The 24,796-nt window shown below is 51.6% G+C and overlaps 1 protein-coding gene across 1 annotated transcript in view; it reads right to left on the reverse strand.

Annotated features, from left to right (window-relative positions):
• Nucleotides 1-267: 267 nt before the first annotated feature.
• Nucleotides 268-24,796, reverse strand: part of DIPK1C (divergent protein kinase domain 1C) — a 43,307-nt gene continuing 18,778 nt past the window's right edge. The window contains exons 5-8 of the mRNA XM_057698220.1: nt 15,723-16,069; nt 7,533-8,213; nt 4,651-4,815; nt 268-565 (exon numbers count right to left, since the gene is read on the reverse strand). Of these exons, the coding sequence (XP_057554203.1) occupies nt 365-565; nt 4,651-4,815; nt 7,533-8,213; nt 15,723-16,069 (1,394 nt within the window). The 3' untranslated portion in view covers nt 268-364. The remainder of the gene's footprint in view (nt 566-4,650; nt 4,816-7,532; nt 8,214-15,722; nt 16,070-24,796) is intronic.

A 24,796-nucleotide genomic window follows, 5' to 3' on the forward strand; every position in this document is an offset into this window, starting at 1 on the left:
TGCCAGCGAGGCCCGCGGTCCCAGCGGACACGCGAGAGAAAGCAGCTTCCCCGGCCGGAGGCGCACACGCCCCCCACACCCACCCGCGCCCACACGTCCACACCCCTGCACGGCTCTCACGGCCACGTGCACACTCACCCTCGCGCGCGCACGCGCGCGCACACCGTGACGCGGGGGCCCTTGCTCCTGCACAGCCGAGCCCCCACCCCCTACCCCCCCCCCCCCCGAGAGCCCGGCCGGGACCCCCTCCCACGTGTCCCTGCCGAAGGGCGGACGCGGGCCGAGGCCAGGATGGGGTCTTGGCAGCGGAGGGCGGAGGCGGCTGCGGGACGGAGCGGCGCCGTGGGCGCGGGGGCCGCGGCTGCTACGGGTCCTCCCGCAGCTCCCGCATCGCGGCCTGCAGCAGGCGCCGCAGCTTGGCGAGCACGCGGGGCGCCGCGCCCGGGGCCCCCGGGGCCGCGCACTCGAGCACCGCCGCCCGCAGCTGCCGCCGCAGCGGGGCCGACACGGCGGGGCCGCCGCGGGCCGAGGAGAACCAGTGGCGGAATATCTTGTCGCAGACGACCTGGGGGAGAGGGGACAGGGGGCCGTCAGCTCAGGCCCGGGGGGTGCCGCCTCCCGCGCCCGTCCTCCCCGGAGGGGCCCCGCCTGGACCCTGACCCGCCCAGCGGGGAGAAGGCCACCCCAGCTGCGGTGGGGACGCTCCGGGTGACACTCAGGTAGGACGGAGGACACTGCTGCAGAAAGTTGCAGGCGGAACCGCTGCGTAAGGAGTGGGCCTTGGGCACGCCGAAGGCTGCCAGCCCCGCGGTCACTGCTCCCCTGAGGGCGCACTTTCTCATCCACAGGTCGGTCACGGTGACAGTCATCGCCACCTGGCAGGGCTGTCCTGAAGGCCACAGGACACTTTGGTGACAAGGGGTATGGGAATGTGATAGAACTTTGAGGCTCACTGAAAAAAAGGTGTATTGGAAGGGAAAGGCTGCAGACTCTTTTAGGGAGCCTTTGAGATGTGTTTAGGAGAAGTAAAAATTAAGCCACTATGTCACGGCCTTTCATTCTTCTTGGATATGAAATTCACTGAGGCTGAAGATCTCTTTAAATTCTCCATTTAAACTCCCTGTCTGTTTTACAGGCTTCGTGGTTTCCTCCCGGTTGAATGGAGCACTGCGTAATTAATATTCTGCTCTGTTTTTCTACATCACACTTTATATTCCTCATTTAACAAAAGCCTCAGTTTTACAGAGCTGCTGTTTCATAGAGGCAAATAATTTTGACTTCTGTTTCCCAACCCCTGCAAGGGTGAGGATTCTATTTAAAAACAAATTATTTCTCTTTTACGTTGATAATACATTTTCAGGTGCAAACATTGAAAATGTCCCAAAAGATAGGCTGTAATCTTAGTCTCCATCCTACTCCTGGCAACCAAACACAGCTCCTGGCTCTGAGAGGCAACCACGCCCCTGAGTGTTCTTCTAGAGAGTTTATACATATACATGCACTTCCCTTTGCTTTTACTTTACACGGATGGGAGTATATTGCACACACTGTTCTATAGCTCCCGTCCCCATTTAACCAAATATCAGAGAGAGCCTTCCAAATCAGCCCTTATAAGGATATTCCATTTGTTTTAATGGCTGTACCTCAAATGCCTATCATAAATTATTTAGCTCATTCCCTATTGATGGAAATTCAGGTTGTTCACTAACTTTTGTTATTATGAAAAATGCGACAATACATATCTTGAAGATATTTCTTTTTCAATTGGCACATGACTAAATTTCTGGAAGTGAAATTTCTGGGCCAAGGGGTATGCACATTTTTTGTTTTGACAGATATTGCCAAATTGACCCCATAAAAGCTGTACCGAGTTACACTCTTATGGCAATGTACAAGAATGCCCTCAACAACACGTTGTCTTTCATCTTTGTCAACTGATGAATAAAAATAGTTTAATTTGTATTGTTCTTCTTATCAGTCAGGTTGAAAGTATTTGTGCTTCCTTTCCACTGGTCAAGTGGATATTCTTTGCCCACATTTCCATCAGATTGTTGACCTTTTTCATATTGATATGTAAATGTTCTTTATATATTAAGGACATTAGCCCCCTGCTTAGATTGGTTTCCTGGGGAGAAGACTGTACGGTGTGGAGGTTTGCATGTGGAGATTTATTGAGGGGTGTTCTCAGGATCCATCTTTCCAAGGAACTAAGGGAGGAGGTAAACTTCTGGTGCCGGGATGGCCTACAGTTTTTCCTTACAGAGCCCAGGGGGCTGGGCTTTGCATTCTCCCCTCCCCACTGACCAGTCACTAGACACTGCCCCTGGGATGTGGGGTAACCGTGGTGAAGAATCGCTGGTGGGCCAAGGGTGATCCTCTGAGTCTCAGCAGCTGGGGGATGACAGCCGCCTCTGTCCTCTACTCTCCTCAACTGTAAGAGCAGTTGCAAATATTTTGCCAGTTTTCTCATTTATCTTTTAAACTTGCTCATATTTTTTGTAACTTTGTTTTGTTTTTGCCATGTGGATTTTTTTTAAGATGGTTAAATATGTCAGTTGTTCCTCTTATAGCCTCTGAGCTTTGTTCTGTACTTAGAAAGGCCTTCCAAACTCTAGGATAATACTTTAAATTCTCCCAGTTTTTTCCTGAAACAGTTAAGATTCTGTTTGTTAGGTGTAAGTATTTGAGCCACCTGGAGTTTAGTTTGATATAAGGAGTGAAACAGGAGTTAACGGGATGCTTGAAACACTCACTTTACCAGCACCATCCACTGTATAACCCAGCTTCCCTCCCGTGGCCTGAGAGGCTGCCTCTGCCACATGCTAAATGCCCATATGTCATTAGGGCTACTTCTGCAGTTTTAAAACATTCTGTTCCTTTGATCTGTCAATCAATTGATGCAGGGCAGGGATTTTTTTTTTGTTTTTGAATAAAAGTTTACGTTAGAAAAGTAATACACACCACTGTAGAAAATTTATAAAATATACGGGAAAAGGAAGAAAACACAAATTCTCTGTAATCCTATCATCCGTAAATAATTGCTTTTGACATTCAGATATCTTTTTTCCCAATCATATACTATTTAACAAAAATGAGAGCATGTGGTGTAAATACCGATTTGTAACTTGCATTTTTTTCATTTAATGAATGCTTCATATTTTCTTCCTTTCTTTCTTCCTTTCTGGCTGCATTGAGTCTTAGTTGCTGCACACGGGCTTTCTCTAGTTTTGGAGAGCAAGCGGGGGCTACTCTTCGTTGTGGTGCACGCGCTTCCCAGTGTGGTGGCTTCTCATTGTGGAGCACGGGCTTTAGGCGCATGGGCTTCAGTAGTTGTGGCACGTGGGCTCAGTGGTTGCTCTGTAGCATGTGGGATCTTCCCAGACCAGGGATCGAACCCATGTCCCCTGCATTGGCAGGTGGATTCTTAACCATTGTGTCACCAGGGAAGTCCCTCTTATATCCTTAAAGGAAGCGTAATTTCTCTCCTAGGTCTTTATTCAAAGGCAGTAATCAGAAAAGGTGCACAAATGAAATTGCTCAGTTGAAGAGAGTGAATATTTCAAACAGTCATGAGCCCTCCAGAGGGATGTAGAATTTTACAATCACGTTAACAATACAGATGCTTATCTAGAGCTGTGTATATAGTAAGGATATAGCCCTAGTCTGCTGTTATGCTGCAGAGGGCCGGCCTTAGTTTCCACTTGTGGTTTGAGGTCACAGGGTCGACACCCGAGTGAAAGCATCTTGTTCCCACAGCTGAAGAAGAACGATTGCAGTGCAGACCCACGGAGGGTATGCGTCCACGTTAAGTTGAAGAGGCTGCGATGGAGAGGCTGCTGGCCCAGGGCCTTGTCTGGCCTGGTCCAGGACCGCCAGGTTAACTACACAGCTGCCAGGCCTCCCCAGGTCAGTCTTCCGTGCTGGCGTGACTCGGCCCCAGGCTCCGGCCACATCGCCAGGTGTGCATCGGGGTTATATGGGCCTTACGGGTTGGGGGACTCTAGGGAGGAAGAGACTGCAGTGGAGGTGAGATGGGGGAGTGGACCAGACAGGAGGATGAAAAAGTAGGACAGCTGAGGCTAGAGCACAGATCAGTGGCGGAGGTGAGCCCAGCTTCCCCGCTGTGACCTCTTCCTGGTGTGATCAACACCTGTGAGCCTAGGCTCACCCACACCCACCTGAGGGCCTGGAGCAGACGGCTTCTGCCCCAAGAAGGGAGCTGTCTTCCCACTGCTGGGGTCTCCAGCCCCACAGCTGGGTCTCCCTCACTCTAGGCCAGATCTGAGAGCCGGGAGCCAGGATGGGTTCCTATTTAGCAGGGGTCTCCTGGACGTGGGACTCATGTGTTTCTCCCTCTGTTAACCACCGGCAGGCCTAACCCCTCGCCTGTGAGGACTGTGGTGTCGCCCAGCCTCTCGGGTTTGGCCAGTTTTCAGGACTGTTTTGTCCTCTTTGCAGTCTTCTCCTTGGCGAATTAGCCTCTGGGTGTGTGTGTGTGTGTGTGTGTGTGTGTGTGTGTGTGTGTGTATGTGTAGATGCAGAAATCAGACCCAGAGAGAACAGGCTCCCCCCCCCCCCCCGAGAGGCCACCCCCCCCACCCCCCGCCGTGAGGCCACGGTCCCCGCCTCCCGGGCAGCAGCCTGGCTCACCTGCAGGTTGCTGTTGGTTCTCTGGGCTCCACACCTGTGCACTCGCAAATCACACTTTGAAAAACAGTCAAAGAAATTGCAGTCTTCATCTCCCGTGCAGTTCTGCTCAAGAATTTCCCTCATTTTAGGCTCAAAAAAGGCCATGTCCACGTCAATAGCCACCACCTGTAATTGAAACAGCACACGGCTATCAAGACCCCCAAGGGCTCAGCACAGAGGGAGCCCTGCAGGGCCCCCACCCCACGCCTGTTTGTGGGTGCAGGTGTCACAGACTTCGGGGGTCACAGAACTCTGCCAGCAGGGAGGAGGAGTCAGGCCAGGCTGGGGACACACAAGCCACCGGCACAGATGGAATCGCAAGGCTTTCACTGCAGAAAGGACCTTTGTGGTCACCAGTGAAAGCCTAGAGTGTGCAACGAGTATCACTTTTCATCTGTAAAAGTTTTCTCAGATTTAAAAGTTGAATCTCTGAAACATCTTCAAGATGAATTGATTCCCCCTCTGTTGCTTTATCACTTTGGTTTCTGATATTCAAGGCTCAGGAACATAAAAACTGTGAGACACAGATCATATATCCCTATGAATATAACCAACAAAAGAAAACTACATTCAAAGGGCAGGTCGAAGGTGTGATGGTGAGACTGGGGGGTGGGGGTACAGACGTCCTCTGTTTAGGGCCTGTCTGTCACCTGAGTCCACTGGTTTCCAATTGCTGGGGGGAAGGGGGAGTAGTGGCAAAGCCAAAGTTCTCAAATTAGGGTCGATACATATGGACCCTGATCCAACAGCATCAAAAACTAAGTCCCACTGTCAGCGTGAAAATGTGATGAGCCCCTGGAATTTCAGATTTATCTTCCTGGCTTCAACCCAAATAGGCTTCAAAACCAGAAGAAGAATAACATCTAAATTATGCAGATTTTCCTCCACCACTTGAATTAAAAGAAAAAAAAAGATGAGCTCAAATCTGAGAAAACCTGGACTCTGCCCAAATCAACAGTGTATAGCTTCAAGGTATTAAAGAGCTATTAGAAGACTTGATGAGGTTGATGGAGTCTGTGGCATTTCACAAGCCTTCACAGGTCACCCTCAGCCTAGCAGCCTTCTCCCTTCGGTGGCATCTCAAAAAAGGGTTCATTTTCTCCTTAATTCTGTGCAAAGTCAGGAGGCACATTCCCAGGTGGTTGTTTCTGTTCTTCCTTCGAGATTGATGCCAGAAGGCAGTAAAGCTTCTTGGGGATTATTGAGTAAAACAGAGGAGGGAAAATAATTTATTTCAAAATATGTGGAGAATAATGAAAATAAAGAACAAGGAACTTTCCCTATTTAAGAGCTTTGCGTAATTACTAATTCAGGCACTGCAAACAGAAATTATCATTTTAATCAATTTTCCTATCTCATTATTTAGCCAAAAGAAATAGCTCATTTCATTATTTATAGTGGTTAATACACTAAAAATATATTAGGCTATGCTAATGAGTCTGTTGTCGCCCATCATTTATTTTGGGGGACTACAAGGCCCTTCTCTTCTTTTGATAGTTCCCGGCCATCTCCCCAGCTTCCCCGGGGCCCCTGGTGGAATATCAGCTCCCTGGTACTCCTATCTTCCAGCTCTGATTGTTGCCTTCTCATCTCCCAGGAAAAGCCAGATTTATTTTCTAATCTTTAGTGTATGCTGTAGAATGGGTTCCAGCAGCTGGAAGCATAATTCTATGCACCTAAAATAAGGACGGTAACAAAATGAACAGGAAAACCTGCATGAGGTTTCTCAGATAATGCCATGAGAATCATAAAATTCTTCCTGCACAAAATTACCTAACTTGCATCGTCTTCAGACTTCCTCCTGGCATCAGACTAGAAAGGACTGATGAGGGTTATTTCGTTCTCCACTGAAAAGTGTGCCTCTAGAGTAGGAAACATCATCTGTTTGAAAAGAGCACTTGCTGGCAGTAGCTGGGGAGCAAGCAGTAAAGATGTTTTCCTAGTTCGTTTGCGACCACTGGACACATTCCCAAGACCTGCAAGGGGGACCTGGAGAAGGTGAATGACTGTGAGTCATCAGTCCTTACATGTCACCTGAGGGACAGCCCTGCTTCCACCTGGGCGACACTGCAACATGGGCCGCAGCGGGCACCCACCTGTTGGTCCCTTAGCTCGCTGGCTCTCACACTGAGCGCACATCAGGATCACCGGGAGGGCCTGCTTGTAAAACGTAGTCGGCCTCGTCCCCCACCCCCACCCGGAGCCTCAGTCCTCCAGCTGTTGCTTCTCTGTGCACACCTGCACTGCCTGGAGTGGGGCGTAGAATTCACCGTCCTTCTGCAGAGCAGTGGGGAGGCTGCCGCGTCCACGTGGGCAGGATTTTCTCTTGTGTGAGGCACCCTGACTCCACTTGTGCCTCTAGAAGTCTCACCCACGGAAGGGAAACTAAATCCTCTCCAGAAGAAAGTATTAGAAAACGTTGCCCGCCATCATAAAGCACGGACAGCCGGAAAACAGCCTCCCCCTACTGAGCCTTTGTAAAAAGCCCCGAGGCCGTCCTTCCTCATCTGAGGCTCCTCATCTCCTGAAGACTGTTTTCTGCACCGTTTTGCTTGCTTTCAGATTAGCCCTAAGAAGGCGCTGGGCTGCTCTGGAGAAACCGCAGCAGCCCTTAAGGAGGACGTAGGCGGCTTTCATCACAGTTCCGCTCCGGGGGTGCCAGGTGCCTCGGTTCTTTAAATTCTCTCCTTCCCACCCGGAAGGTCTGGCAGGTTGGAGGCTGCCCTGGCTGGAAGGTCGCGCGCCCCTGCGGGCTCTCCCGGGGCTCCAGCCACCCCCTGGTTTAGGCCCACCCGGACCAGAGTCGGCCCTCCGCGTGAGAAACGCGCAGCCGGCCTACTCACCGTGAAGTCGCTCCTGATGGCGAAGTTCTCGGGCTTGACGTCGCAGAGGTGCAGGCGGTGGGAGAAGTCGTGCTCGAAGTGGCGGACCATGTCCAGGAAGCTGAGCGCCACGCCGCTGAGCGCGCGCGCCCGGCCGCGGCCCCCGCGGGCCGCGCCGTCCAGGGGGAAGAGGGCCCGGTGGCGCGGGCTGCCGGCCGCCAGGTGCTCCACCGCGTAGAAGTGGCCGCACGAGCCCAGCACGGGCGGCGCGTGCGGGCTGCGGCCTCGCAGCAGGCTGAGCAGGACGAACTCCTCCTGCTGCAGCAGCGCCCACAGGCTGGCCAGCTGGCCCCGCCGCCGGGGGCCCCGCCGCCCCAGCCCCAGCCCCAGCCGCCCCAGGCCGCCCGCCGGCGGCTCCAGGCCCAGCGCGCTCCTGACCTCCCCGGCCGCCAGCAGCAGCAGCTCCGCCTCCGGGACGTCCTGGCCGCCGGCCTCGGGCTGCTCGTCCGGGAGGCCGAGCGGCGGGAGGCTGGGGAAGGCCTCCTGCTTGGACTTGAGGACCACGGGCCGGCCGCGCCAGTCGGCCTGCAGCACCTTCTTGCCCCGCTCGTAGTACAGGCAGCGCCGGTACCGCAGCCGCCCCGCCACGCACAGGTCCTCGCACAGGTCTCCCCCGAGCGCGCCGCCCCGGTAGTCCTGGCACTGCAAGGAAGGGCACCGCCGGTCACGCGGCGGAGGGGCACCGGGCCGGCCCCCGCGCCCCGCAGCCTCCTGACAGCCGCCGAGAGAAGGAACCTTTACGAATGTGAACCACAGGGCGGCTCGGGTCAGACAGGAAGCACGAAGGGAAGGACGTGGCAGCGTCTCAGGTTTGTTACTTTCTCCATCAGGCCCAGGCCTCAGGAAGCGGGTCTCCCGTCCCCCAGCTGGGTGATGCTAGCAGAGGCCTTTTGCACCTGGGCTCAGTTTCCTCCGCTGTCAGTGGTTCTCAGCTCCCAGCCTCCCGTCAGGGTCTCCCAGAGAGCTTTCAACCCCCAGCCACGTACAGGTCAGCCAGACCCCGGGAGGTGGGGCCCTGGCGACCCCACGCATGACCCTTCCTGTGGAACTGCTCCCTGAGCCGTTGGTTTCAACAGGAAGGGGTGTGGCTGTAAGGCCAGCAGGCTCTGGGAGGACTGCGGGCGTTCAGAGAACACACTGCAGGAGACAGGAGTCCGAACAGGCCTAGGGCGGGTGGTGTCAGCGGGGCTGGACCGGGGAGGCGCCGCGGCGCACGCGGAAGGGAAGCCCCGCGGGCTAAATTCTGCAAGTGGAGAGGTGTCGGGTCCTGGGGGTGCTGAGGAAGGCGCTCAGGAGCCCTCAGACGGGGAGTTTCTCCTAAACGTCAAGGCTCTTAGGCCCTCCTGGCACATGAGGGACCTGGTAACCCCCCAACACCACCACACTACAAACATCCCTCCTAAAGATGGCAGTCCAGCCAGGCCCTGCCCTTTAGACCTGCTAGAGGGGGGTTGGGAGACACTGGTGTGAAAGTGATTGAAAGGGAGGATTACTATTCTGTTCTCTTTCTCTTCATCTCTTTCAGGAACCTGAACCTCTGGACCCACTTTTATTAGGGGTTGAGACTATTTTCTAACTCCACCTGTCTCCCCCACAATGCATCTTCCTTCCGCGTGGGCAAAGGCAGGTCGGGTATGTAACCTGTCCAGACTCTCTGGTTGTTCTGTGCTGCTCTGCTTGATCAAACCCCAAGTAGATCACATACAGCTCCTGCAAGTCGGAAAATATACCTCCGATGCCTGGATACGTGAATAATCCCCAAACAAAAACGAAACTCTGAAAACTATAAGTTTTTCATGACTCACCCACCCTCATGGAGTGTCAAACCCAACTGAAAAGATGAGAGGCTATTTATGGTCTGAATGTATTTGACCTGTGACTTTGCATATACTTTGCTGCAGAATTATTAATTAGTAGAATTTGATTATTTGTGCCGCCTCATAGGCCAAACAGAAGGTACATATGTGCTCCACATTACCCAACACCCAAAACAGTGTGAATTCCAAAACAGGCCTGGCCGCAGAGCGTTGGATAAAGGATTGTGGATCTTTATAACACTCTCAGCTAATTGTTCAAAGCATGTGACCAAAATGCTTGTTAAACAGATATAGTCCCAATTCTTAAAACAAGTATCTGGATTTTAGGGACCATTTCAGGCAGTAGCTGGACAACAGCCCAAAAGGCTGAACCCAAGCCATCTGACCTGACCTTACCCCACCCTGCCCCCCAGCTTCCTGCTGAGGGGGCTCCTGCAGGCCGATCCTCCTTTGCTGGCATTAGATCTCAGTATACCGTATTGGGGGGTGCGGCGCCACACTTGCCAAATTCAAAGATGCAAGTGATGGAGACCTGTAGATAAAGTCATGGACCTGATCCTGGAGCTTGGGAACACCCCCTGTTTGCCTGGGGCTGGCTTTCTGTTTGGAAAACAACCATAATGCAGCTGTATTAATGAACACCCAGGAAACTGTTTTAATACACTTGATGCTGTGTACATCTTGCAGTTTAACTTAACACAATTTTGGTCAAATGTGATCCTTCTACTTTTCATCCTCATAGCTCCTTCCAAGGCTTGGGGTCATGAGAAGAGTGTCAAAGGGATCAGACCCTCTGAGTGACTGTCTTTGCTTGAAATTCCTTCCATATCACCTCTTGTAAGAAAGCAGCTGGTTCCGGTTCCTCTGAGACCTTTCAGGATAATCTTAGATGGAAGGGGATGAAAGGGTTAAGTGATTGAGAGACCCAAGAGTAAAAAGATGTGGATGACAGAAATAGTAGGGGGTGCTTATTTTACTAGTTGCAGCTGTTTTTCTACTTTATCTGCTATTTGCAGAGTTTCACATCTCTGTAATAAGCCTGATGAGAAAAGGCCACATTTTTTTTTCTTGAGTGCCTTATAAAGCCCCCAAACCCTGCGTATGATATCCAAAATGGTTTAATTCAATTTCATAATCATTTTTAGAGTCATCAAATTTGTAGTTTAATCAAAGGTGCTTTTGTATAAAGGATGAAACAGAACTGGAAAAGAAAGAAAAGCAGGTGATAGAACTGAATTTGGTAGGAGCAGGTAGGTCCTGAGTGGCCCGAGCTTCAGAATCCCACAGTGCTGAGCGGAAGGGAGAGAGGAGGCCGAGGAGAGATGTGGGGAAGGAGAGACATGGGGCGGGCCCTGTGAAGGTCAACCAAGGTTGTGGGTACAGAGGATCTGGTGTCTCTGAATTCCAGTTCCCTCCCAGTCTTGGTCATTAGAAGGCAAGGGACCTGGGAGGCTTCTTCCTGGAGAGAAGCCCCTGAACCCAGTTTTGAAAGATGAATTGCAAGTCTGTCTAGCAGACCAGGAGGGAGAGGGCAACGAATGACCTGCACAGGGACCTTTAGTTGCAAAGTCGCTTGGGTGTTCAGAGAACCAGACAGCTTGGGAGCGGAGGGCAAGGTTAGAGCAAGCGCCAGTGCGTGAGGGCCTGGGCCGTCCTGCTAAAAACACAACTTGCTGTGTTTCCAGCTGACAAAATGCTTCCCCCTGCAAGGGTCAGATTCCCCTTCCCGGAGAGGCTGCCCCACCTGCCAGTGGGGATGCTTGTCTCCTCTGCCCCAGGTTCCATTAAATAACCCCCGTGAGTTCACCATGCCATCACCCACCCCCACTGGCTCCCCACAGCACGGTGTTTCCTACAAAACTGTACTGTGTCGATGCAATCAAATTCAAATCAAATCTATATGAGATTTGCCCCTGCAAATTTAGAAGGCAATTCCAGACAGGATTTGCAAGGAAATTTGGCATTTGGCCTACTGATTTTGGAAGGGAACGTTAATTTTGGCTGTTTTCTGAAGATCAGCACATTGAGGTATAAGCGTGCCTCCCAGATGGCTGGCTGGAGGCTTGTAGGGAAGCTATGAATCAGGAAGGGCAGGAGGTGGGGCTGGGTGCCCAGAGCCCCTCCGGGCCACCAGCTAATGGAGGTGATGTCCTAGGTTTCTGACCTAACTTTCGGTGCCCCAGGTACCTCGTCTGTCACAGGAGATAGTTTACACTAAAGTGAAGTATACACAAGGGCACTTGGTGCGGAGCTGTCCTTTGTCATCATCCTTTGTGATGAAATCTTTTTGGCAGATTAGTTCCTACTCTTCTGATACAGAATGTACAACCCACCCACCATGGCTCTGCTGCTTCCCAGGTTTCAGTGAGCCTGTACGATCTTTCTGCATGCCTGTGCTTGCTCAGCTCAGAGAAAGACTTAGCTCAGCATTTAAAAACCGGTAAACTTACAGATTACAAGTTTACAAGCTAATTAAAAATTGCCATCATGTTATAGACAAGAGTGAAATTATCTTATTAGCAGCATGTCCTATTGAGGTAGCTAATTTTATAAACTCAACAGAATTCGTTTATATACTTTCACTCCATTTAAAAAATCACTTTCCTCTGAATATAAGGAGGCCCTAACTGCCAGCTTGAGCAGGTAAATTTCTGTACCCAAATGTGTGTGCATACCAAACCACAGGTTTCAGATTTTAAGATAAGCTAGAAAAAAACCAAGTTAACTAAGACTCATTGTAGTTAACTGGCATTTTTTTAAATTAATGAAACTCACAGTGAATTCATATTTCTTATAGATTGTCTGCAAACGTGCAAATGCATACTCCCAGCAGCCCCAGTTCTTGTAGGAAGCATTCTCAGCGGTGGTTACTTAGAACCTCCCTCTCTGGCTTGTAACTCGGATCTCAGGCAAAATCAAAACCTGTCCCCTCTAGTCTGGGAAACTGGTGACAGGATCTCAGAGGTCATGCCTAAGGGCTGGTTTTTCTTTTGTGTTTGTTTTTGTTTTTAAGGAGAATTAAGTTCCTGTGCAGTTAGCAGCATTCATATCTCACGATGGAATTCCTCCACGGAGCAGCTACGCTGTGCATTGCAGGATCGGAGAGCAATTAGCCAGGCCACTCTGCAACCCCTCTTGACCCCTGGACAGCTTAGGAGATAGACATTACAAACATGGCCAAAGCACTCAGGAAAGTAGTCATTCCCTGCTAGAAAATTTTTCTGGGTACGGGCCCTGGATGCTGTAGTCCAACTGGGGCCTTGGGTTTCTCTCAGAGCAAAGGAAGATTAAAAAGAAATCCCAGATGTAGGCAACTAAATTAAGTCACATGAAGACCGAACTAGCTGAAAAGGGACTTAAACCTTCTGAATAACGGAGTCTGTGGGAATCCTTTGAGATGCTTTGAAAGTGATGTGCTATGGAGGGGTTAAGTATGCCCCATTGTTACCTATGGTTTTCAATATTGGAGGAGCCAATTCTGTCCCGGGGCCTTTACTATCAGAAGCACATCCCAGCTCCACGACATAGTAACTGTGTGAATCGGGACAAGTTACTTCACCTCTCTGGGGCTTGGTTTTGCCATCTGTGAAATGGGGGAGTAAAAGCACATACGTCCCAGAGGTTGAGATTAGATGAAATAATATGTGTAAAGCTACTTGGCACAGAGCCTGCCCCGCACGAGCGTCTGTGGGCACCCACCGCACACACCCCACCAGCCTGGGAAGCGCTCTGCCTGCGGAACCGGAAGCCGGGCCTGTACATTTTGGTCAGAACCGATGCTATGCAACCTGGCACAGCCTCCTGACACGGTTCCCTGGGAAAGTGGGGCTCTAGAAACCTCAGAGATGTCTTGATTGTGGGATGTGCTGAAAAGCTGCAATAAAAAGGAGGGCTGCTCTCTGACTAGCAAATTCCAAAGCTGGAAGACGCGGGCTCGACTTTGGAACCATTCCAGTTGGCTCTTCCAATGCTCCCTCTTGAGACTGGAGTATGGTGGGCCCCCTCCAGAGCTGGGGTGAGGCTCTGGGAGCACCAGCTCCCATGTCTCCCAGCTCCTAACCAGCCCCTCAGCTTCCTCCACAGACTCCCGGCAGGCCAGCAGCCGCACCTGCCTGGCGGGAGGGCCCAGCAACTGCTCAGGGGTTCACAGCGCCCTTGGCTCCGCCCCAGAGAAAGGGGCTGCCTCTGGCTCAGCCGCAGCTATTCCTTTGGCGCTCTGGGATTCAGAGTGAAAGCTAATGAGAGTCTGGAGGCCAGTCAGAAAAATCACAGCCAGTTTTATTATTAAGGATAAAAGCCAGGCAGAATGAATCGAAAGGGCCGGGGGAGCCAAGAGACAGAGGCTCGATTCAGTCCTGGGAGGCTCCGGTGCCACAGTGCCAGCCTCTGCGAGGCCGCCAGGGCCCGGCAGAGTCTGGGATGTGGAGACTGGGGTCCCATCCACACCGCAGTGTAGTTTGCGAAAGGGAGCCACGGTGCCGTGTGGGGCTCCGTCAGCAAATCCGCAATGGAGAGGGCAGAAGGGAAAGTCAGGTCCTGAGCAGAGCATGAGAAACAGCAGCCTCAAAGAGGGGGATTCTAAATGACCCTCCCCCAACATCGGGTCACTGAGAGCAGGTCAGACAGACGACATGGTATTGCAAATTGTCCTTTTGGCAACAGGAAAGAGTGCGGGCCTTCAGAGGCAGAACCTATCTCTTCAGATTAAAAAAGACTCTGTATGGCTGCCACAGGAGATATATTGGTTCAGTCTCCAAACAGAATTTTCTAATTTATGAGCTGGGATGCTGGGAAAATTATGATTAGCAATTACTTAAGTTATACTAGACTATTTAATTTCCATGAGGCCTTCTCTCACTTAACCAAAGGTAAAGAAATGAAAAATAGTTTGTTTTTTTATTTTAATCTAAAAGACCATTATATTATTTTTGTAGATGAGTATTTCATCCTGGCCAAACTACTAATTTTTTACTATAATTAGGCAATCGGTCTCCCCAAAACAGAGGGAAAAAAATCTTTATCAGTGAAAGAAATTTTTAGATGAGTTATTGAGAAAGTCAATGAGCTCTTGCAACTTAAAGCTTGATAGAACTTCAGTGTAACAGTGAATAGATTGATAGATGATAGATGAATGACAGATAGGATGGAGGGTCTTGGTGAGTATCTCACCAAGGAGATGATCAATTCATGAGGACACTTCAAACTCAATTAGGGAAAATGATTTGGTTTCGCTTGTCCATTTCACCTCATGTCTTTAGTTCTTCCAATCTCACTTTAAAAAAAAATTTATTTGAAAGCCTTTATGCTACCACGCTTTGAAAACCTAGTCTCAAAAGGTTCACCCATATGTAAGCAATTGGACTGAAAACTTCCCATGCATTTCTTGAAGATTTCTTAGAAAACAGATCACTTTTCACATCAAATACTTAGATGGTAACTATTTTAGGACGTGAATAATCACTTAATCAATGTAACAACAGCTGCTGTTACCTCCATCTTTCTAGGCCTTCCTTTTAGGGATTCCTACTTTTATCCAAATCTCCTAATGCGCAAAATCTTCCGAACCAAACAGAGAGACCAAGGAGGAGCCAACTTTTGGAATCAACAAATGCGCTTCTGGGGCCCAGTGCGCGCAACAGCCTGCAAGCGAAGGCGACTCCTTCTCTTCCTAATTGCCAGGCTCAGCTAAGGAGCGCCTAGACCTTCCCCTGATAGGAGACTGCGGTCGGGACCCCAGGACCAGGGTCCAGCAGCGTCCAAGCCGCCCTCCTCGCGCTCTGCTCGCCTGCACGCGCTCTGTCTTGGGCCCCGCAGACCGCGCCGGGGAGAGCCGCGGCTCTGGGGCGCAGGGAGGCGGGGGCCCTGCTAGCTGTCTGCACCGGGCTCTGCGAGGTGCAGCCCAGGCTGGACTCGGAGCAGCGGCTGAGCGACAGGAGGGGCAGGGGCGTGGTCCCCGCGCGCCCCGAGCCCTCGCCGGCCCGCGCCCCGAGCCCCGCTGTCCGAGTTAGGAGACTGGGAGCAGACCCGCAAACTTTCCTTAGGAGCGCGGGCTGGAGACGGCGGGAGAGCCCTCGGGCAGGCAGACTATCTTGGGACAAAGGACCAATTTGGGCGACATGGGGCAAGACATCCCCGCACGCGCACGTAGGACTCCCGGGCAGAGTCCCACGCTGGAGACCGGGTGGTGCGCGTCGGGCAGTCCACGCACCGTGACCGGACTCCCTCCCCGTGGGTCTACCGCCGCGCCCGAGTCCCCGGTCCCGGGGCCCGCGGAGGGTGTCCCACCCCTGCCCCCGGGGCGCCCGGCGCGGGGCAGTGCGGCGGCGGCACCTACCAGCGCGGCCAGGATGCGCCGGCTCTTCTCGTCGGTGCAGCGCTCGGAGAGGACGCCCGGGTGCGCGCGGAGCAGCAGCGCGGCCGCCAGCACCCAGCCTGCGGTCCACGCGGCGCAGGCCAGCAGCGTGCCCCGCCCGCAGCGCCCGCGCAGCCCGCAGCGCCCGCGCCGGCCCCGCGCGCCCGCCGTCCGCGCCCGCGCCATGGCCAGCCCGCCGCGCCCGTGCCCGCCCCGCGCCCGGCGCCCCGCGCTCGCGTCTGGGCTCCGCGGCTCGGCCGCCGCGCGGGGGAGGGGCAGCGCGAGAGGAGGGGAGGGGAGGGCACCGGGTCGCGGGCGCCCGGCCCGTCCTGGGGGTGGGGTGGGGTGGGGTGCCCCGCGGCCACAACCCGCGCCCGCGCGAGCACAGGGTGTCCGCGCGCAGGAGGCCCTGCTCCACCCGCAGCACCCCGCCACCATTTCCACTTTTCCTTTTTTTGCACCTTTTCCCCAAGAAGACCAGCTCCCTTGTACAGAATCCGCGGAGATTCAGGCTCCCCCCGGTTTAGACTCCTGGCTCCTCTGAAGACACCGCTTTCATTCGGACAAGCTCTCGCTCCTCCTCCGGGCGGCTGCTCAGTGCCCCGCACTCTTTTCTGTGTGCAGACCGCCCCCCCCCCCCCTTTAGACCCCTGGGTGCTCCCAGCTGCAGTTCTGTCCCCCCACCCACTTTTACGCCTCTACTAGGCTCCTCGCTCCTCGGAGTCGGCCCCTACTTGGGTCTCCTCCGAGCACTCCCCGGGGTGAGATGCCGAGTTGGGGGTCCAGGACAGTCTGGAAATGTCGTGGCGACCCCCGCCCGCCCTTCCCAGGCAGCTCCTGAATCCCCCGCCGTCCCCCAGGCTGCCAAAAACTCCAGGGCGTCCTTTTCGGGGGTAAAAAAGCGCCGCACTCTTTAAACGTTTCCCTTACCCCTGGCGAGGAGAAATTGTCCACTGAATGTTTCTAAATCTGTGTTTATGTGTATTTGCAACGTCCTCTGGGGAGCAGGCTTCGCTGCTCAGTCGCAGTCCTTGTATACAGTAGGCGGCAGACTCGGCCTTCAGAGCTGCCCCTGGTTCTTGCCCGCCCTCCGCGACCCCGCCCGGCTGCTCTCCGCTCCCTGAAAGCGTTTCTCCCCTAAGCAGAGAGTCCTGGGCGGGTGAAGTGTCACAGCCGAAGGCCTCTGAAAGCTGCCCCGCCCCGGAGGCTCCTGCATTCACTCAACAAAAGCTTATTCAACGCCTATTGTACAGCCAGCCCATCCCTGTGGGTCAGGCCCTACCTGACCGCCCTGCGCCTGAATTTCACCTGTTCCCACCCCCAGTGAGAGGATAACAGGAGTGACTCTCGCCCTGATGAAGTATCCTGCCATTATCCCCAGGAACTGGCTTCCCAACCTTGTCTATTCTGCAACTGCTGGTTTAGTTTTCAGTTTCATGGCTCACTGGTGAAGTCTCCGGGAATTATGAAACATCCAATTACCAACGCTCAGCCTTAAGGAACAGTTTGGGTACACCGCAACTATTCCCTAACGCAACAGACACTGGGGATTTGGGGAATCACTCTGCTGGTAGCCGTAGTGCCTGTTGGAGTTCCTTCTGTGTGCCCAGTTCTCCAACCTCCACCCTCCACCCCCCACCCCCAGGGCACACCCACCAGAAGAACCACTTGAGAATATTTCCCTAGGCCGGCTGTATCAAAACGTGGTCTCTTCTTTTAAAATAGTTGTGGAGCAAAGGAGGCATCCTAGGACACTGCTTTAAAATCTTGACTTGATGGTGTAAAGTTGATTCCCTTTCCCAAGAACTTTATTGGTGTGGGGGTGGGGGGTGGGGGGTGGGGGGGAGGGCTAGGAAGAGGAATGAGATAAAGAAGTGTTAACACTTATCCTTTAACCCCTAGGAATGAAAACCACAGGGGAAAAGCAGAACATGAAACCAAAATTAACATTGGGATGTGCAAGGTAAGTTCCACTTTCGTAAGTTTTAAAAATACATTAGGAATAATACTTCTTTTGGCGTTTTATACTGAAAAGGATACCAAAGAAAAGAAAACAATGATCCCACAGTAAAGAGAGCCTTTAAACTTTCAGCACTTTTTAATTGAAATATAGTTGACATACATGAGCGTCGTTTTAATACAGAAGTTATAATACTCTCTAGAGCCAAAACAAAATGCTTAGAATACAGAAGCAATGCCGGCTGCCACCCCGTTGTTCAGCTTGCACACTGCACAAAGCCGTGGAGGTGTGGAAGGGACCGAAGTCCACCAGAGCTCAGGCCACCAGGCCCTTTTTCTGGGAACCCGATCTGACCAGAGGGGATGCTTTTCTAAATGATTTGTGCAAAGGGGGCTTTTTTGGAGAGGCCACCTTTACCCTTGGTACTAGATATTCCCCTAGAGCAGCAAACAACTAAACAAATAATTACATTAACAATAGAACATGAAGCTTTGGCTTAACAAGCAAGGAAAAACGAGTTTGGTCTCATCTCCCAGGAGCCCTCGTGCTGGTAGCACCAGAGCCTAATTCCCACTGACCACTGACTGGCAGCTGGGGGGGGGGGGTTGCTGGCAAGGGGCCTCGGGTCAGGATTAGAGGACCGGCAGAGCGGGGAGTGTGGCTTGGCCCAGTGCAGTCTTCACATCAAGTTGATCTGAATAGTCTTTGACTCCTTAAAAAAATTGTATGAAATCCAAGAACCACTTTCCTGGACTCCCTTACCCAAACTATGAAAACTGAAGTCATAACATTAGAAATGGCTTGAGTGCGATGATCCTGCCAGTCATACTCTGTTCACACAGAAATTCACAAAGTAGTTTTTCTTTGTCTTGAAGGAGATGGAAATGTGTCTTTTTATACCCACAGGAGGCAAAAAGTCCTCGGAGCTGATGAAAGGGGCCCGGGGTTCCGGGGCCCTGTACCCACACCCAGGCACCCTCCACAGCCCAGCAGAGGGAGTGAACGCTGCAGGCAGGGTGTGTCTGCTTTAATAAACACTTAGACCAAACTGTATTTGTTCACTGTTTCTCCCATTAGACCAGAGGCTACTTGAGGGTAAGGATATCCCAGCACCTAAGGAGGTATCCCAGCACCTAAGGAGGTATCCCAGCACCAAATCTGGTACCTGAATCAAAGGAGGTCCTTAAAGACCTGCTAAAAAAATGAGTGGAATATGTATCCCTGCTTTTCCTCTGGAAGATCAGAAAACTTTGAGCACCCTGTGGGCTCTTTCTTGAGAAAGTGATTTTATCACATAAATATTTCTTTCTGGTTTCCCAAAGCTAAATGAAGCAGTCCAGACACGTCACAGGGTTAGGAATACGTTTGAACATATCCTTTGGGTTCTGAACTGATCTATTGACAGTTGAATTTGTCACTGAGAACAGAATATGAATATTTTGCTTATAGGCCTTTCCTGGAGGAAAAAGTAAAATTCTATAGTTTCAACTCTGATTATACTAGACAAACAGGTTTATTAGTGCTCAATTCTGCTACATTTCTTTCTGTGAGCTCATAAAGGTATTTTTCTTTCTAAAAGGACTTTCACAACAGTAAGCTTACCTATATTTGTAAAGTACTTGATGTTTTCCCATACCCTAACTCACAATTCTCCCAGCAACCTGGCAGGGTGGATTGAGTGAACGTTGTTGTCTAATATCTCACAGAAACGAGTAATGGCCTTTTTTTTTTTTTTTAATACGATCTGTGAGTGGGAGTGACAGGGCTAGAGGCTGACTCACCTGCTTCTAGGTGTGATATTCTAATGCCTGTTTCCTTGTTGGAATCGCCCACTTTAGAAGTGAGCAGGTGAATGTTCTATACATCTCACAGTCATTTATTGATGTATCCTGCCTCAGGCCAAGGAAGTTTCAAACAGGTATCCATTTTACCAGTCATTTGCAAAATGACAGTGGGAACAGGATTTTAGCTCTCGCCCAGCTTTGCCACAGTCTCTGTTGCCCCGTCCCAGCGGGGTGACCATGTTTGCACAGTGGTCAAATTGTAGGGAAGGGGAGGCCACCTTTTGGAAGGGGGCGAGTTTCTGATCACCTGTGGGGTTATGGGGTGAGGGAGGCTATGCCTGAAGAAAATGAGGGCCAGCCAGACTTCCCTCCGCACTCAAAACATTCCCCCTCAAACTCACCCCACACTTCAGAAAGCTCAGCTGCAGCACCATTGGGGTGTTCCTTTATCCAGGTACTTATCTTGCATTCCTCCGAAGTGAGACCAGCCCCGTTTTAAAGTCAGAGTTCCGTTCGGAAAGGAAGGAGACCAGCCTGGGGCTGGGGTGGAGGATCTGGGTATAAGTCTTACTGGGAGCCTTTCCAACCAGAAGCCTGGGTTCCGAGAGATGAGGAGGCAGGATCTTCGAATGGTTAGAGAAAAAAGTGGGGCTTCTCTTGCAGGTTTGCCTAAAGTCCCAGAATCATCTAGTTCATAAAGTTCAATAACTGCTTTACCCTTGATCTGGCAGAATTAAGAATAGCTGAAGGATACAGGCAACAGTGTCATGTGGGGATTTTCTTTACAGCAGGGTTTATAATAGCAACACCTGGAAGCTACCTCAAGGTGTATCCTAGGGGTTGGGTTTTTAAACCTCAGTCATCCACTGGTGGAACCGTGTGTACCGTCACCAGAGATTGGACATGAAGCCTGTGTTGATAGGAAAGGTGTTATTGGAGAAGTGGTCCTTTTTCCTCACCCCGCACCCTTCTCTTCTCAGCGCACACCCCACGTTTTCTTAGAGAAACACGTCTCACGCTCAGTCCCTGTGGTTTGTCTGGAAATGCAGGGGGCGGGAGGGCTGGTGAGAAAGCCCACTGAGGAAAAGAGAGTGGCAGTCTCCCAACGGCAGGGTTGGTCCAGGGCCCCCAGCAGGCCAGCAGGAGAGAAGAGACTGAATTCTCAGCTTTGGTGGAACCATTGGGAAAGGGGAGGCTTCTTTCTCCTGACAATGCTGGGCTCCGAGGATGTGGGGGCCCAGGGGCCACACAAGGATCTGCTGGCGAATGAGGGCAACCTTGAAAAAGGAGTGGGCTGGGGGACAAGATTCCTCGGGACTTCATGTGAGCGCCTGACTTTTCAATTACCCGACGGATAGATTCCCTTTGTGGCTGAAGTCAACTGGGGTTGGGTTTCTGACATTTACAATGGACAGTCTTGGTCAGTACTCACTCATGATACGTCATTGAGTGAAAAAGCAAGTTTCAGAGCAATATGTTCCATCCTAGTTTTTGAAAGCATACCATATACTTATTTATAGACACAAAAAATCTTGGAAAGAGACATCAAAATGTTTATAGTGTTATCTCTAGCTGGAGGGATGACAGGTGATATTTATTTTATTCTCTTATGTAAATTTTCTACTTTTATGTAAGACAAGAATGCATTATTTGTGTAATGAAAAAGCATTTTTATTTACAGATGAATTAGGGGAAGAGAAACAGACATCAGGGCTCTGAGATCAGTGGCGTCTGGTCTCAAGAGCTGCTGTGACACTGGCTGTCTGAGAGGCAGCCCGTGGCACCCTGGACCACTTGGTAAGGGCTAGTTTGTCTTCTGTGGTCTCTCAGACTTGTTCATTGTTCTGTGATGATGCTAGCATGGTGGGAGCTCACTCACTCGCTCACTAGCTCTGAGCGCCGCTGCTCTGGTGTCACAGATGTTGCTGTGAGTGGCACAGGATCTCAGCCCTCCTTTGCTGGGAGCAGATACTCTACAGCCTGGAACTCCCTGCAGAAGGATCTGCTGTATCTCTGCCCCTCTCTGTTCCCTCTCTGTTCCCTCCTGCCCCCCATGGCCCAGCCCACAGCCCCTCCCCGCCCCGGGATGCTGCCAAAGGACAGGTCTGCGGTTGCCATTGCCAGACCTCTGCTGGTCCCAGGACCACCTGCGAGGCCTTGCACTGCACAAGTACACAGGGACCCCGAAAGGACTGGAGTGGGAGCCCCTGTGGGGGAGGGGCCGTGGGCCGGGCCATGCCATTATAGAGGTTCTCCTCTCATCCTGTCGTCTTCCAGGGGCCAGAGAGACCTCTTGCCATCTGCCCGGAAACTCAGGGACGGCTCCTGCCCCTCCCAACTGCTGCCTGTAAGATGAGGGGACACAATTCCCCCCTTTCTAAGGGCTGGTGGCCTCCTAGATCAGAGACCCTCCACACCTTAGGTGTTCAGATTATAGGATCGTCCTTAGTTTGAACAGATTTATTGAAGCATAATTTACGAACCGTAAAATTTCCTCCATTTTATGTCTACAATTCAGTCATTTTTTAGCGAATTTACAGGGTGGCGCACCCATGGCCACCAGCCAGTTTGGGTACATTTCTGTCATCCCAGAAGCATCTCTCGTGCATCTGCATTTGCTCCCGGTTCCCGCCCCCAGCCCCAGGCCACCCCTAATCTGTCTCCATAGGTTTGCTTTTTTTTGGACTTTCATATAAATAGGATCATACAACCGGTGTCTTTTGCATCTGTCTTCTTTCCCTCAATTTCATGTTTTTGAGGTTCATCCACGCGGTAAGGGTATCGATCGTTCGTTCCTTTTGTATTACTGTGTAGCATCCCATCGTGTGGAGAAGTCACGTGCTGTTATCCAGTCATCAGCTGACGGACATTCAGCTATTGTGAATACTGCTCTTATGAACTTTTATGTACATGTCTTTATGCGAACATATGTTTTTATTTTTCTTGAATCCCTAGGGATGAAATTGCTGGGTCTTATGGTAAATTTACGTCTAACTTAAGAAATGGTCAAACTGTTCCAAAGCGCTTGCCCCATTTTATACTCCCAGCAGCGCTTACACGGATTCCCGTTTCCCCACATCCTTGCCGGCACCCAGTATGCTGGTTATGGTGAATGTAAAGCGGCTTTTCATTGTGACTTTAAAGTGCATTTTCCTCATGAAAGTCGTCAGTTTATTTTTAATGTTCAGAAGCAGCCCCACAAGTCCTGTGGTCGTTCTTTCCTTGTCCTGCGATTAGGTCCTTTGATGACAGAACGGCTTCTCAGGGCCTTCAGTGCAGCTCCTTGTCCTTCTGTCTGGCGTGCCAGTGGTGCTGGTGAAGGTCCGTGAGGTAGAGGCTGGCAGGCACCCGGCGTGAGTCCCTGTACTGTCCTGAACGTGAGACTCTAGAACCACCTGCTGCCGTCTTTGCTGTGCTGTTTTGCTGGTGCCTTTGCTGTGTGTTGAGGTTGGCCTGAAATCTTTGTGCAGAACGAATTACTGTGTTCCTTGCAGGGTTCACCTTGGTCTATAAGCCTCTGGGGTTTCCTAACCACCCACACAGTTGCACTGCATTGTTTGGGACAAACTTTAGGAAATCTCTAACCTTTTTTTGGCCTCCTTCCCTGCATTTTCATTTCAACTCAAGACACAGCTGCTGGTTGGGATTCCCCTGCAGCAGGAGGGGAGAGATGGGAGTGATCACACCTCCTCCCTCTCACCCGGCGACCCTGCTCCAGCCCACGCCGTGTGCGGTGCCATGCGTGCATGGGAGAGATTGGTATCACGCCCATTCCATTCATGTGAAAGCATCTCGGGGTGGGGAACATCATGCGATTTGGCCTTGAGACTCTTACAAAAGGGCTCTTAGAAGAGGGTGACATTCCAGAATTTGTTTCCGTCTTGGCGAATGACATGCCTCTCTGCGGGGAGAGGCGTGCCTGAAACAGTCGGCAGGCTGTTAGGCCGGTCGCCGTCACCAGCAGGTGAAAGCAGAAGACCCTCAGCTCTGGTGGGTCCAGGTCGCTCTAGTCGGGAGAGCCTAATGCCTTTACCAAATACACGTCCTGAAAATACGGATAGTTCTGGAATGAGATTCTTCTCACCAGGTTATTGGATGTCAGCCTACGAGAAGACATCCCCTCTCCCCACTAACCTTGGCCCTCCAAGTGCTGCTGAGAGACAGTGGTGGCCTCGTGAGTGAAAGGATCGCATCACTACATCCAGGTTGTGCCACCTGAGCCCTGCTCTCCCAGCCTTCACCTCCTCAGACATTGTCCACCTCCTCAGAGCCGCGGGCTGGACGCCAGGAATTCAAGATGAAGAGACACTGCTGTCCCCAGTGAGTGGGAGAACAAGGTTTGTAAACCGCCCCCCTCCAGGTGTTCAGACAGCGGCAGGTGGTCCTGGAGGTGAGTCTTGAGGGCTGAGCTGGGGCCACCAGGAATGAAGGTGGATTCGGGGCTCCACAGTAAAGACATGGAGGTGCAGATGGAGGGCCTGGGGAAGGGCCCGTGCAGGAGGGGACAGGATGGCCCGGCAGGCAGCGCATCCCAGGGCATGGCAGTCGGCTTCCTTGTCCAAAAAATAACTCAGCTCCATTGATGTGGGACTGGAGGCAGCCTTTGGGGAGAGGAAGGGCTGGAAGGATGTACGTGAGGCTTGAGAGGGCCAGCTAAGACCTTGAGAGGCCCCCAAAGCACTGAAAGAGTGGTGGTCCCCCCCCCCTCAACTAAATCAGCATAAAAATAACCCTCAGCCATAAGTTAACTGCATGGAAGTCTAACAAATTTAGCTCTCCCCGTGATGAGTATTCCATTGCTTCTCATGAAATATCCAAAATAAAATTAAATACTTTCAATACATCTTTTGAGTTTTCATGCCATGCATGTGTTCTAAGCATGTGCTCACAATCCCTACTGAAAATGCACTCAACGTTATGTGTCCTCAGGGGACTGCAGATGAAAACAACAATGAGCTGTCTCTACACATCTAGTAGAATGGCCAAAATCCAAAACACTGACAAAACCCAATACTGGTGAGCATGTGGAGTAATAGGAACTCTCGTTCACTGCTGGTGGGGATGCAAAATGGTTCCATCCACTTTGCAAGACGGTTTGTCAGTTTCTTAGAAAAGGAGACATATTCTGACCACATGATCCAGCAGTGCACTCCTTGGCATTTACCCAGGGGATTTGCATCCACACAAATACCTGCACGTGGGTGTTCCCAGCAGCTTTAGTCACGATTGCCAGCACGTAGAAGCAACCAAGATGTCCTTCAGTATGGGAATGGATAAATATACCGAAAGGTATATAATTCCCCATTGGAAAA

The sequence above is a fragment of the Hippopotamus amphibius genome, chromosome 11 (assembly GCF_030028045.1).
Source record: "Hippopotamus amphibius kiboko isolate mHipAmp2 chromosome 11, mHipAmp2.hap2, whole genome shotgun sequence".
NCBI lineage: Eukaryota > Metazoa > Chordata > Mammalia > Artiodactyla > Hippopotamidae > Hippopotamus > Hippopotamus amphibius.